This window comes from Silene latifolia, chromosome 2, assembly GCF_048544455.1.
Source record: "Silene latifolia isolate original U9 population chromosome 2, ASM4854445v1, whole genome shotgun sequence".
NCBI lineage: Eukaryota > Viridiplantae > Streptophyta > Magnoliopsida > Caryophyllales > Caryophyllaceae > Silene > Silene latifolia.
The window spans coordinates 129,137,245-129,152,988 of NC_133527.1; the positions used below are offsets into that span (position 1 = coordinate 129,137,245).

At 40.3% G+C, this 15,744-nt stretch overlaps 1 protein-coding gene across 1 annotated transcript; it reads right to left on the reverse strand.

Annotated features, from left to right (window-relative positions):
- Positions 1-6,006: 6,006 nt before the first annotated feature.
- LOC141642972 (uncharacterized) lies at positions 6,007-9,845 on the reverse strand. The gene is made up of 2 exons (XM_074451970.1): positions 7,191-9,845; positions 6,007-6,672 (listed from the first exon to the last, which is right to left on the reverse strand). The coding sequence occupies exons 1-2, from the start codon at positions 9,769-9,771 to the stop codon at positions 6,281-6,283; spliced, it is 2,973 nt and encodes a 990-aa protein (XP_074308071.1). The 5' UTR covers positions 9,772-9,845; the 3' UTR covers positions 6,007-6,280.
- Positions 9,846-15,744: the final 5,899 nt, after the last annotated feature.

Consider the following 15,744-nt stretch of genomic DNA (forward strand, 5'->3'; position numbering starts at 1 on the left):
CAACAACCTCAGGGACTGTTACCTTCAAAGGAAAGCAACATTCCAGGGGGAACACGTGGTATCTCTACTGCCACTGTTTCTTCTCAGAACGCAACAGCCCCAACGACTGTTGCCTCCACCTCCAGAAATGAAATAACTCAGGACAGTACTGATGATGACCACTCTAATCAGAAGGAAACAGTCACTGAGACTGCCACTACTGAGGGGGAGCAAGAAACCATTGTCCCAAAGAAGTGGAAACATCAAAGCTCTCATCCACTCTCAAATCTCACAAGTGATCTTAATTCTGGAATTCGAACAAGATCCTCCCTCAACAATCTTGCTCATCTTGACGAGTATTGTGCCCACAATGCCTTCCTTTCTCAAGTGGAACCAGCAAATGTAACAGTCGCCCTGACTGATGCTGACTAGTTATTAGCCATGCAAGAAGAACTCAATCAATTCAAGAGGAATGAGGTATGGCACTTAGTCCCTAGACCATCTAATCGTACCATCATTGGTACTAGATGGGTCTTTCGCAACAAGCTTGATGACTCGGGAGAAATCGTAAGGAACAAGGCTAGACTAGTGGTGCAAGGTTATAACCAACAAGAGGGTATTGATTACGATGAAACCTATGCACCGGTAGCTAGACTTGAAGCCATACGATTACTTATAGCTTTTGCGGCTCACAAAGGCATTAAACTCTTCCAAATGGATGTCAAAACCGCTTTCTTAAATGGATATTTGGAAGAGGATGTATTTGTGGAGCAACCTCTGGGCTTTAAGGACAATGATTTGCCTAACCATGTTTTCAAATTAGACAAATCTCTTTACCTAGGTGTTGGTATGATAGATTGTATAAATTTCTCATTGAAAATGGTTTTAAAAGAGGCTCCGTTGACAAGACATTGTTCTTAAAGTCACAGTCTGCTGAACTGTTGGTTGTCCAAGTATATGTTGATGACATTATATTTGGTGCAACAAATGAACTCCTTTATGTGTATTTTTCGGAACTGATGAAATCGGAGTTTGAAATGAGCATGATGGGTGAGCTAGGATTTTTCCTTGGGCTCCAAATCAAGCAATCAAAAGATGGAATCATGATCCATCAACAAAAGTACATTAAGGAAATGCTTAAGAAATTTGGGATGACAAATGGTAAGTCTCATGATACACCTATGGTAGCCGGGTCCAAATTGGACAAAGATGAACTCGGTAAGAACGTTAGTGAAAAGGTGTATAGAGGTTTTTCGGATGCGGACTATGCGGGTTGCACGGTAGATCGAAAGAGAACCTCCGGAATTGTTCTTGGGTCCTTGCTTGATTTCATGGGGCTCAATGAAAAAAAATACCGTAGCTCTTTCAACGGCCGAAAGTGAGTATGTTAGTGCCGCACATTGTTGTTCTCAACTTCTTTGGGTAAGACAACAACTCCTTAATTTTGGTATTATTTTTGACTTCATTCCCATAATGTGTGATAATACGAGTGCAATAAATATATCCAAAAATCCGATTCAACATTCTAAAACCAAACATATTGATATCCGTCACCACTTCATTCGTGATCATGTGGACAAAGGACATGTTAGACTTATTTTTTGTAAGACCGAAAATCAAATTGCCGACATCTTTACTAAGCCACTTGCTAGAGAACATTTTGAGAAATTTAGACTAGAAATTGGGTTAATTAATTGCTTGTGATTTCTAATGTGAGTCTTACTAATTTCCCTAAATGATTAACTAAAATGGACAAATGTTATTGCTCGTTCTAAGTGCACTCATATCATTTTTTTACCGAGAATTGATACCATACTCGTGAGTCGACAACCTCATATCTAAATTTATGTTTATATTACACTACTTTGCTTTTAATTCTGAGTGATCAACCTCATTTATTGGGCCGACCAACCACCACTTCCCTCATTTATGTTGGGCCTTTATTCCATCAAATCCCTTCGTCCAAATCACAAAAAACCCGCAAAGCCATCTCCTTTCAACCCTTCCTCTCCCTCACCTACCTTATAACCCTTTTACCCACTATGGTTAAAACATCATTCAACACCTCTATCTCCATCAAATCCCCAAAGATGACGAACCCATCTCCATCAACTGACCCACCACCTATCTCCAAAACCATTCCACCTCAAAAAGAATCCTATGCCTTTCCCAGAAATCAAAATCCAACACCAACCCCTGAAACTGAACCCGTAAACCCTCACCCAACTCCTATTACTATCATCCCTCCAAATAAGGTCCCATCTGACGACGTTCCGATCTCCACCATGGTTGGGCGTCGAACCCGAGGTGGTCGCAAAAAGAGTATTGCCGTCTCAAGCTCCTCCACCAAAACAGTCACCGTGGTTGATGATGGAAGCGGGGAGATCTCTCCGTCTAGTGGTAGTCTGAATCCTTCTGAATCTGCCGACCCTATTCCGGCTCCGGGAAAGAAAAATAACAAGAGGAAAGGAAAAGCATCTTCTTCGTCCTTACCCCCTATTACTGAAAATATTGAGCATGTTGCAATGGAAACCGGATCTGTTACTCCAAATTCGGCGACTGGCCCTCTAGATGAACCCCCTCATGAACCTCCTTCCAAAAAATCAAAACTTTCAAAGAAAAAATTGGTGTATCCTCACCTCCAAATGGGATATGGCGCATGTTTGACAACAACTCGAAGATTTGGATATCCCCACCTCGATCTACAAAAATTATGAGAGATTGATGTCTCCTAAAGCGATTCATTCTCCTCGGGTCTATAATCAGTCCTGGTATGAGTCTCCTGTATTTCACGATGTGCGAAACATGATTGCTGCTCAAGGGTGGGAAAGTTTATTGGAACTTCGTGAACCGATGTTTGTCAGTGAAGTGGTTCAATTTTTCGCAATTGTTAAGGTGGATAAGTCGGGTGATTCTCTTACTGCTAGGGTCAATGGTAAGCCACTAACTCTTTATCAATCTGATTTTGCTACTGCTCTTCAAATCCCAACCGGTGGTTATGACGACCTCCCTAAAGAAACCTGGGTTGCCCTACCTTATGCCTCTCCATTGGCAGTTGCCAAAGTCGTCTCTCCCAAAGTCGTGACATGTGGTCCTGTCGGTAATACCTCTATACCCCCTCCTCTACGATTAATTTTCAACATGCTTTGTCGTTCTCTTTACCCCTCGGGTGACCGGTCATAATTGTCCATAGCCCAACAATACCTCATTTATCATATTGAGACCCACAAAAAGATTAACCTAATTGGGTTAATGTTCAAGCGTTTTGCCCTCATCTCGGCCAAACTCCGTAAATCCTCTACTAGTGTGCTTCATCTCCCCTACGGAATGTGGTTGTCAGTCGTGCTTAAGGCACATGGGGTGCTAATTAGCTCTAGTGTAGGGTCCTTGGACATGTGTGATACTATGAGTGATGGTCAAATGGGAAAGATGTTAATCAAAGTGGAAAATGATGAGTTAATTTATGTTGAAATCAAGTCGGATCCGGAGGGTGGATCATCTAGTCAAGTTGGAACAGATAGAATAAGGGAAATTCTTCAAGCAATTGCGGATTTGAGTGCTTGGGTGAAGCAAGATGCGGGTCAAAAAGATACGGCTCTCACGGCTCTTGCCTCCACCGTGGATATGGTTCGTGGTGAAGTGGATATCATCTCCACTCTTGTTTCCACCAAGGATCATGGTGATGGTGGTGGTGCTGACCCGTTGGATGAGGATCCCTTGGGTGATGAGTCGGATGGTGACCAAGCCTCCTCCCCTTGAAACCCCTAACCCGCATAACTTTTGCCTGTTTTGCCCTGCCCCTTTTGCCTGTTTAACCCCGGTTTCTCACTCTTAATTTCTTTGTTGGTGGTGTATTTTAAACTCTCTTTAGCTGTGGTGAACTTTGGTTGGACTTTGTTTAAACCAAATGTTTGTGTTGACCTTGTTATCTTGTCACGTTTATGTGTTTCTTTTCGTGTTTTCTTATGCGTCTTTGCTCTTGACTGACATTGACATCCCTGCCTGTTTTGATGATGTCAAGAGGGGGAAAAGGTAAACTCATGTTCTTAATCTCTTTGCAATTTGGTTAACTCATAACTAGGCCTAACCTTCTTAATTTATACTCTTGTTTTGGGGTAATGTAATCTTGTCTTGGTAAGTTTGGCATAGGCTCTTGCTCCATAAGGTAATATAGTCCCTTCTTCCATATGACTTTGCTTGATTGACCGTGAAAATGGATTCTCTCTTAAGTTTAATATTCATTTTTTTTGGGCTTGTCATCATCAAACGGGGAATATGTTGGGTTCCCTTGATTGATGATAACATGCCCATTTAATGTGTGTTCTCTTAGTTTACCTTTTCAGGTTTATGAACAAATCAAGCTTGGATTAAGATGTGTTGCATTGTTGATCACCAAAAGATTTAGAGTCATTTGTGTCATCTAATGTACAAGTTAGGGAGTAGAGTATTTAAAAGCAATAATAACAATCAAAACTACTGTTACTCTTGCAAGTAACAATTGCCTGGACTCTTATCATGGTCTGTAACACTTGAAACTCGATTTCATCTTTCGAAAATCCTTTTTATCTTTTTAAATGACTTGGATTTAAATGATGACTTTCAGATTTCTTTTTAAGAGTTGAGTTTATAGAAAAAAAGGTTTAGCTAATTATCAATTCAAATTGTTTCCTTCTTTATGCCAATTTGTCTCCTTGGTCTTTTATAAAACAAAGTTTGCTTTTTGCCATTTTTGTTTAAGCTTGTCATATTGTGACTTGTTTTCCACTCTTTTTTTCTGAAAAACCAAAAGCTTATTTTGGATAATTTACAAACCTTCTTTTCTTCTTTTACCTCTTGAAAATAGTACCTTCTTTTGTGCAAGTTTGGGGAAGAGTTAGTCTTCATCACATGTGAAGACCTTTGAATTTCAAAACCCTAAATGACCTACCTTGCTTGTCCTCTCTATAAAAGGAGTGCCTCATCTCATCTTTTCGACAAGACTTTTTCTGAGAATTTATTTAAGTTTGCAAAATTGTTTTCAAAGTTTAAAACCGTTGTATTGTTTTGCAAAGCTTTAAAAAGTCTTCAAGTGTTACAATCATAACCACTGTTACTTTAAGTACTAAACTCTCTCACTTATGAACCGTTTGATCTTGTAAGTTGTCCATATCAATTCTTGTTAAGAATCAGTCCGTGGAAACTTGATCCATAAACGTTCTAAGTTAGAGTGTAGAGTTTAGGACGGAGTACTCCTTTGACTCTTTGGCAACCGGAGTAGGTTGCGAGTTGTTTTGTTCTAGGTCGGAGTAGTCCTTGAACTTGTATGGCAACCGGAGTAGGTTGCGAGTTCTTTTTATTGTACGGGTTTTTTAGTAGTCGGAGTAGATCACTAAAATTAATCAATAAAAAGTAGATTGGACGTAGGCACTTGAGTTCTTGCCGAACCAATTCAAAATTCTCTTGTTTGATCTTCACTTGCTTTTATTCCGCTGCTTTTATATTGTTTAGTTTTGTTATTTGCTTCACTCTTGAGTAACAGTTCTTCATACTGTCACATTCGTTCTGTAGCTTGTACTCCATACGCTAAGACGAATAGCAACAGTCAGAACCATTGTTATCTTCAGGCTTTAGCAAGTACACACCTTTTAATACTTGTTTAATCCTTCAATATTAATCGATGTATTCACTTTTATTCCACATCATCAAGCAACTTACTTTAATCCAATAAAGTTCAAGTTGAAATTTTTTAAAAATAGTACATAATTCATCCCCACCCCCTCTTAAGTACTTGAATCCATAAACTCTTCAATTAGCAATATGATGAATCACAAATTCGTATTACTCCGTATATATTTGTATTGAATACGATAGTCATAGAGGAAGTAAACTGAATCACTGCAAGAACTCAATCGGTGCAGGTTGCTTTTGGAATGTGGATAGCAATTAGCAACTCCTCTGCCCAAACAAATTTACAGTGTACAATTGCAAATGCATAAATACTGCTACTAATGCTACTATACATCTATGACTGACTAGTGACTACTCTGAGTAAGGATCCATGTCCATTAATTTATTAATGGTCCGGATCTAATTTTGGATAGATCGCATGGTTGTAAATACATTTGAGTAGAAAAAGGTAAATAAACGAAAATGAGATATATAATATAATATAATATGGGTGTATTAGAGAAGAAATGGAGAGGATACAAATTGCTTGCTACTCTATCACACAATTTTTGTTTCACCATTGCTTCTGGAGGTGATGCTCTTTTTTGCCTACTCACCTCAATGCAAAACTTTAAAACTAAAAACACCACTCTTTCTAAGCCACACTCCCATGATCGGAAGCATCTTCGTAGTAATACGGTGTTAACTTCCCGTCTTTGTTGCCAGATTTCAAGTGGTTTTCACCACTCACTTCAAGTAACAATTTCACTACTCTCCTCATCGACGGACGATTGATAGGGAGAGGACTAGTACAAAGAAGTCCTATGTGTAGGACTCTGGATATTTCTTCCCTAAAGCATGAATCAAGCTCCGGGTCTAGTACTTGGTCCATTCCCTTCTGGTCCATTGTGGTGCATACCCAATTAACTAAGTCCTTCTCACCGTATTCAGGGTCCACGGGTCGTTTTCCGGTCACTAGTTCCAAAATCACCACCCCAAAACTGTAGATGTCACTCTTTTCATTGACTCGGAGAGTATACGCATATTCTGCAACACCCAGAACCAAAAATAAAAAAACAAAATTAGATAACCGTTGTTTTCCTATGGTAACAATATACATTGAATTTTGACAAGGTTTTCATCCAATCATACCAAGAAAATTGAAAGTATTAGTAGTACAAATTACATTAATTGGCCAACATGGGAATTCCTTACAGCTAAAGCATAATTAAATAGCATAATTACTGAAAGTGAAAGGAAGCTTCTTTAGAAACACAAATGTCAAACTAGGCAACTTGGAATTTTGTGTTGCTTTCATACTACTGAAAAAAGCAGACAACATTTGTTACAACTTCTGTGCATGAACATTATGCCAACGACAAAGAATATACATACAGTACCAAATAAAGATGAAACAAGACGAAATGTTAGTGGCGGAATGATTTTGGGTCGATTAACATGAAGCAATATACGAATTCAGCATTCTAAATCATACAGCATGAATGAAACTAATTTCCTTGGTAGTAACAAAATATTGATAAATTTAATTTCTCAAGGATACTAACCAGGGGCAATATAGCCACAAGATCCAGCAATGACCGACATTGATTTAGTGTCTACAACCTTTGCCACCCCAAAATCTGCCACTTTTGCTCCAAACTCACCATCCAACAAGATGTTATTAGACTTAACATCTCTATGTACAATTGAAGGAACGCAATCATGATGCAAATACGAGAGACCCTCAGCAGCATCCAGCGCGATCCTATACCTCGTTGGCCAATCCAATGACCCGCCTTTTGATCCATGCAACAAATCACCTAAACTACCCTTCACCATGTACTCGTAAACAAGGAGTTTACAATCCTTTGTCTTGCAACAGCACCACAACCTCACTATATTCTTGTGCCTAATCTTCCCTAACGTCTCCACCTCGGCCTCAAACCCGTCATCTACACCAACACCATTCTCGATATCCCCACCCTCATCCACGAATTTCTTTGACGAGCCCCACAGTTTTTTCACTGCAACTGTCTCCCCATTGCTTAGGACCGCCTTGTATACTTTACCAGAAGCACCCGTTCCAATAACATTATCCTCATCTAAGCAATCTAAAATCTCATATTCACTAAAACCCAATTTATGAAACGATGTTAAGGTCCATTTAGACCGATCAATCGATTTTTTCGCTTGCTTGAAAGTCTTGTACTTCCAATAAAACCATAATACACCTAAAACAAATATAACTGCAGCAAGAACAAAGATAAATCTTAAAACCCACATATACCCTCGATTCTTTCCTTCATTTTTACCACTACATAATCCTGTTAAATCACTGCATAATCCAGGATTACCAAGAAACGAGCTTTTGTAAATCTCACTAGCAAACAAAGGCGGGAGATCACCAGAGAGACGATTATTCGAAAAATTGAATTGATTAAGTTTCAAATTCTCCAACTCATCAGGTATCCCACCCGAAAATTCATTGTTCGACACATCAAGGTAATTAAGAGGCAAATCCGCGATTTCAGCGGGAATTACGCCGGTAAAGAGATTATCAGCTAAGTTAAGATCATTGAGTTTCTTCATATTTTTAATCCCACTTGGAATGTCACCAGATAACTCATTACTATGCAAATCTAACACTTCCAACTCCGCCAATTTCACTATAGACCCCGCCAACCGCCCCGAAAACTTATTATTGTTCGCCACAAAACTATCTAGATTCCTTAAAAACCCGACTTCCTTCGGAATTTCTCCAGAAAAACCGTTGTTCGAAATCAATAACTGCGATAAATTCGTCGCGGTTGAAATTGATTTCGATATCCCACCCGAAAAATTATTGTAACGGAGCTCCAGGAGATAAACATGCGGAAGTCCCCAAAACTCCGCCGGAACTTCGCCGGAGAATTTATTATTATTTAATCTAACCCGGGTCATACTCCGACATTCAGTCAAATTCACCGGAATCTCGCCGTAGAACGAATTGTATATCACCATTATCTCCGATAACTTCCCCTTTGAGCATAAGTTAGGAGGGAGGGTCCCAGTCAAGAGATTGTTCGACACGTCGACGATGGTTAACGGCGAGTTCTCACCGAGTTGACTCGGTAACTCGCCGGTGAGCTTGTTACCGAACAGCTTCAACTCATAGAGATTCTCCGAGTTCGCCACGCTGTCTGGAATCGACCCGGTGAGTTTGTTCTCGTATAGATTGAGGGAAGCGAGTTGCAACCGAGTCAACTCGTCCGGAATCGTTCCTGTAAGACGGTTCATGGATGCGTCGAAGTACCTCAACGACTTCATTTTACCCCATCCGAGTTTGGGCAACTCGCCAGTGAGCGAGTTGTTGAAGAGCTCAACTTGGACCAAACTGGTTAACTCAGTGAGTGAAGTCGGGATTGTCCCTGTTAAGCCGTTACCCGACACGTCAAAGAGGGTCAAATTCTTAAGCAAGCTTAAATTCATGGGTAGTTGACCGACTAAATTAGAGTTGGATGCCCAGAAAAGCTCTAGGTTGGGCATTGTACCTAGTTGGGTAGTGAGTTGAGTCGGCTGAAACGGGTTGTAACTGAGGTTAAGCTGGCGCAACGTAGAAATGTTGAACAAAACATTGGGGAACATTCCGTCGAGGAGATTATACGACAACGACATGACTTGGAGGTAAGGGAAGGTTGCGAAACTCGAGGGGACGTCACCGGAGAAGTTATTTCCGCTCAAATCAAGATACCGAATATTGGTAATGTTGGCGAGAGAATGAGGAATGTTTCCGACGAGGAGATTCTCGGAGAGGTCAAGATGGATGAGAGTGCGACACGTGGAGATGTCGGAGGGGAGGGTAGAGTTGAGGTTGCTGTCTGCGAAGGAGAGGGAGGTGAGGGAAGGGAGGTTGCATAGGGAGAGAGGGAATGGACCGGTGAGGGATGAACCGGAGAAGTCGAGGGAGGTTACGATTGGTGGTGAACCGGAGCAGGTGACGCCGGTCCAGTTGCATGGGGTTGGGTTGAGTGGGTTCCAGGATTTGAAGAAGTGGTTTGGGTCGGAGAGGGTGTTGGTTAGGGTGAGGAGGTGGAGGCCTTCTTGGGTTAGGGAGAGGGATAGGTGAGTGAAGCGGAGGAAGAAGAAGGTGAAGAGAGGAAGGAGCATTTTGATAGAGAACGGGAGTCAAATGTGAAATGTGAAATGTGAAATGTGAAATGTGAAATGGGAGGGACTGTGGGAGAGTGGGTGGTTTTGTTTCCATTGCTGTCAATTATCAACGTGCTCAATTTCCGGTTAATTTTTTTGGTAATTCAAACTCTACCGTAGTTCTCCTATCACACGGCCATTTCCGTCTAAACACTTCAAACATGCTATATGCAATCATCCCCTATTTACTAAAGGAAAATGAATAGGTTAATTTACGTTTTTTTTCGCCTAAAATATTATCTTCTAATTGGGATTTTAATTTTTGCATTCTACTATGGGCTAAGTTTAATATAAAAATTGATTTCTAAAAAATATTATGTATAATGTTCTACAGTGTTACTCTTTCACATGCACTTTTTCATTAATTTTCCATTCATTACCCTTTTACCTAAAACTTAATCAATCTAACTCTTGCATTAACCTTCCTTCCTAAAACCGAATCTAATTACCTCTAGGACTTTAACAACGATTCTTGTTTCTCCGATTAATGATAAACTTTACTGATTTCCAATTATTAATATAATTCATTTGATTTTATTTACTTTTGATGGGGCATATTCTGCACCCGCTGACCGAGTCAACATATTGAGCAAGGTCAAAGACATCCACAGCAAGTCAACGTATTAGACAAATTTAACCCTAACAGACCAAAATGTCGGCTGTCACTGGGTCTCGGCTAAGCAACTAGCCACCGTAGAGACACATCCGCGTACTCACATCCAAGTCCCCTCGGCATGGAGTCAACCAGGCCAGCCGGCCTGCCATGGGTCCCTCGGCCGAGGGTAGAACAGTCTTTCCACCTACTCTGCCACTTGGCCACTACGTGACAAAAGGTGAAAGTCTATAAATACTCCTCAATCCTCATTGAGAAAACGATCCAATAATCCACAATTCATCCTAAAACTCACTATTAATCTGGTATTAACTCCCTTATCTCTCTACAATATACTTTGCCAAGTAACACACAACTTAATCTCTTTAAGTTTACTGACTTGAGCGTCGGAGTGAGTACGCTCGGTACCAAGCCGAGCCCTCAGTTTGTTCATCTTTACAGGAGAGACCGAGAGGAAGAGCCAAGCAAGGACGTCATGTTGGGGTTGGTGTCCTTAACAGTTAGTGCAAGGACTTATAAACCTCTAAAAGGATCAAAGGGCATACTTTTGGTATTATTATCAGTTGATCCACGTTTATCAATAACGGTTGGCTTGCTAGATAAGTTTGACGTTATTGTCATACAGATGGCGGTGATCAACTGGTCCCTAAAAGTCACACCTATAGGATACGTTTGAGAGACGTGACAGTATGAAAATACAATCATGTAGATGCCAATTTTGACTAACCGATTAGTACGAGTTATTTGACTAATATTTAGTCAAAATGTGATGTTGAGATATGTTATTTAATACGGATTAAATAATAATGGCTAAGGCGAATTAAGCAGTTAATTCGTAAAATTGAATATAAGCGTTTTATATTTAATTAAATGTATATTGAATATAATTATACAATATTGTCTTTGTCGGACATGTATTAATAATTCAACTAATCCGTGTTATTAGTTGATGTTTTAATATCCGATAACCGATGACAGTTTATAATATATACCGCGTCGTATACATTTTAGCCTCGGACCACGAGTTGAACGTAAGGAGAAAACGGAAGCCCATTCCCTCCTTGATCCACTCGGCCAAACCGAGATTAGGAGAACAAAAGGAGAGCTCCTCCTCTTGTTTAACCTAATCATCATTAGTGAAAAAGAATTAGGGTTTTGGAGATTAAGTTTTCTCTGAAACCGAGATCTCACATCTCGAGAAAAACTCACATCAAGTTCTCCCAATATTGCAAGGCAATCGGAGAACACGTTCTAGCACAAGGGCATTTCTCGGACGGTCTTGGGTGCAACAATTAGGAGGGAATCTCTGTTGATTTCTGTTCTTTACGCCGTGCATCAAAGGACCCGAGGTTGATTCTTTATCTTTATCGTTTCATTGTTGTATTTCGTTTATGACCATATTTCATATGTTAAATTTACGTTATAGTCCTAAATTTAAAGGGTCTTATACGGATATTACCCCACAAGTGGTATCAGAGCGAGGCCACGTAAATTTTCATTGTGATTTTTCATAAAACGATTTTGAAACGGTAGTTCTTGTCTCGAAATCCGTGCCTTGTATACACGGATGTTGCGGTTTTGTTGAAACCGTGACATGTTTTACACGGTTGATTCACTTGTTTTTGTTCGATTTTTCATAAAACGATTTTTCATAAAACGATTTATACCCGAGGGTGATTTTTCATAAAACGATTTTGAAACAAGTTTTCAGAACTTGTTTGGTCTCGATCGAATGGATTTCTACTCGATCGAGAGCTTTTTCTGTCTTGTTTTTGTTCGATCGAGTCCTTGCAGTACTCGATCGACCCCTGTTTAAAACCCCACTGCTCGATCGAGAAGTCCTCGTACTCGATCGAGCAGATTTGCTGATAAAAGCTCTCGATCGACCTCCAGTACTGTCGATCGAGTACTTCCTGATTGGCAAGCCCCTCGACCGAATGGCAGCCTCATTCGATCGAGCCCTCTTGTTCCTCGATCGAGCACTTATGTCCCTGGACCGAGGGATTTCGTTTTGGCAACTTTGAAAATTTTTCCTTTTGCTTTAAATTTTCTTTTGGCCTTAATTTGTACTTTATACGGATATTGTACACTCGCTATGATTGTGAAACGGTTCACACACGTACCATTAAGTTATTTTAAAGCGTATTTAAAGTAACGGACTGTATTAGATTAAAATTAAATTGATAGAAGCGGTTTTATCACATGAATTTTAATCATTAAAAGGTGGTTTGGATAAATTTCACATAATTACGGAATTATGTCACGAATGAATTTGTTTTTAGTTGATGCATTTTATTTATCGTTAATTGTGAATGTTTTTGAATGCTTTTTATTACGTATTTATTTATTTATTTTGCAAACAGTTGTAACTTAGTGTGGCCTTAGTAGAACGTGTTACCGTAATGATGGAACACGGTCTTGGTTGTATTTTGAGATCTCGTATCTCCGTTTTGGATTTTTCACTTGTAATTACTGTTTTAATTAGAATGTAAATAGGTTTATATTTGTAATTTTAAATTGTAATTTTTGAGAAGACCAAAGATGAAGATCGGATGCTCACTCCCGCTACATGGATCAAGATGGAACATCAAGACAAGCTTGTCGGGTCCAACGGTGGATTCCAAAGTTGTTTTATGTTTTATTTTACTAGGATAGGCCACACTAGGAATTTTTATTTACGTATTGCATTCAATTTTTATTTTATCGTAACGATAGTATGCATCATTTTCCGCCTAAAAACCAAACCACCTAATTATTGCATGAAAACTGACACATATAGAGGTCACGAGTTAGTTTTCTTTGACATTCTCATGTCACACGATCCATGCTAAGCCATCACCTAAATTAATTCATTCACGCAGACGCTAGTTATTCGTTCACTTAATATGAATTGTAATTTAGTTGATGGGATCTTCCTCGTATAATCAAAAATTGAGAACGGTCTTTATAGGTCAAACTCCAATGAGTCCCTTCTTCGTCGGTAGGCATAATATGACCCCTTCTACGTCGGGTAAGTTGGAACCGATTGACCTATTTTATCTCAACACTATGGTCACTCGTGCGATCCTGTGATTATGGTGGACTATAGATAGGATTTACGGAAATCTATCGACCAAGAGTTCTTACGAAAGAATTAGCTAAACAGTTGGCTTATCGGTTTACGAAATTGAGTCTTGGGATCACTTGTATCATTCTTGAGGGAGATCAATTATGCAAGTGCGAGAGTCTACACGTTAAAACGAATTTTTAAATAGACTTAAATCACCTCGATGAGTTGCTTATTTCGTTTTTGTTTTTCTTTCTTTTTCAGTGTAGATCACGAACTTTTAAACTGCTAATATCAAATGGCTGGTTCTACTGATAACCCAATGCCAAGTGCCACATTGGACCGTGAGTCCTGGCCGGATCTTCATGAATCGGATGAATCGATCTACTCGGCAAGAATGATGGATCAAACTTCGCGGACCGGGAGGCGGCATTACGGAATCTTTGCCGCTGGCGACGGAAGCTCAAATATCTATTGGAGCCCATCCCGGCAAACCCAGGTCCCACGGCTAGAGCTGCTGAAATCACCAAGTTTAATGATTTCTGTATGGAAGCGGGTGCGATTAAAAACGTACTCATTTTTGCAATAGAACCCAATTTGCAGAAACGCTTCATAGCCCATGGTGCGAACAAGATTTTCACCACGCTCACCAAGGAATTCTCGAAAGCACCGAGAATCGTGACCTATGAGCATACCACTCGCTTCTTTGATGCGAGACTCGAAAGGGCCAACCAACAGTTAGCCCACACATTCTCAGCATGATTGAGAATGTCGAAAAGCTGGAGACCTTTGATTGTAAGATCAGCGAGAACATTGTGATCGACCGTATACTTCACTCACTCCACGATGGTTATTCGCAATTTAGAGCGAATTACTATATGAATGATTTGAAGAAAACTCCCCATGAATCGCACTCCCTCCTCGTACGGCACCGAGAAGGACATGAAGTTCGGTGGGAGCATGAAACAAGATGTTCTCGTTGTGACAAACAAGGGAAAGGGTAAGGGCAAAGCTCGAGCAAACCTAGCGAGTAGGTAAGGCGAAGTTCAAGAAGTCGGGTTCGGGTAAGAGTGGACTGGTGAGTCGAGCACCTCATCGGGCGCGACAAAGAGCAAAACCGAAAACATGGAATGCCATCACCGCCACAAGATCGGGCATTGGAGGCGCACATGTCCTGTTTATCATGAGGACATAAAAGCGGTCGCGTTAAACCCGTTGGTATGTCTTCTTCTTCTACTTTTATTCATATGATTGAGATTAACCACGCAAGTTACGGAACTTGGGTACTTGATCCTGGTTGTGGTTCTCATCTGTGTAATCATGTGCGGGGCCTCCGAAATCTCGAGCCTCTCGTAAAGGGTGAGGTTGACCTGCGTGTCGGGAATGGAGCAAGAGTGGCTGCCGTCTCGAGGGGAACATATGTGATCCAACTTCCTAGCGGATTTGAGTTATCATTATATGATTGCTATTATGTACCCAGTCTTTCTAAAAACATTATTTCTGTTTCTGCACTTGACAAACTTGGTTTTTCATTTGTAATAGAGAATAATACTTGCATTTTCTCATTACACGATATGATTTATGGCAAGGCAGTCTCCATGAATGGAATTTATGTTTTAGATCAGACAACCGAAATATTACACGTAATGAATAAAAGGTTAAAGGTTGGTGACAAAGATCAGACGTATCTATGGCACTGCCGTATGGGACACATTAATGAGAAACGCGTAAAACAACTCATTAAACATGGAGCTATCTCGGCCTTTGATTTTCAATCATTTGGCACGTGTGAATCATGTCTCATCGGTAAGATGACTCGAATTTCCTTCAAAGGTGTTGGAATGCGCGCTGGCGACCTACTAGGACTCATACACACGGATGTATGTGGACCTATGTCAATCACCGCACGAGAAGGCTATAGGTATTTCATCACTTTCACGGACGATTTAAGTAGATATGGATATGTCTACTTAATGAAGCACAAAAGTGAATCCTTTGAGAAATTCAAGGAATACCGAATAGGGTGCGAAACCTATTAGGTAGGAAGATTAAAACACTGCGTTCGGATCGTGGTGGCGAGTATCTTTCTCACGAGTTTGATCAACACCTTAAAGACTGTGGATTGCCCTACGCTTAACTCCACCGGAACACCTCAATTGAATGGTGTGTCCGAACGGAGAAATCGAACACTACTTGATATGGTTCGATCCATGATGAGTCACACCGTGTTGCCTGACTCATTGTGGGGTTATGCTCTTTTGTCAGCCGCTCT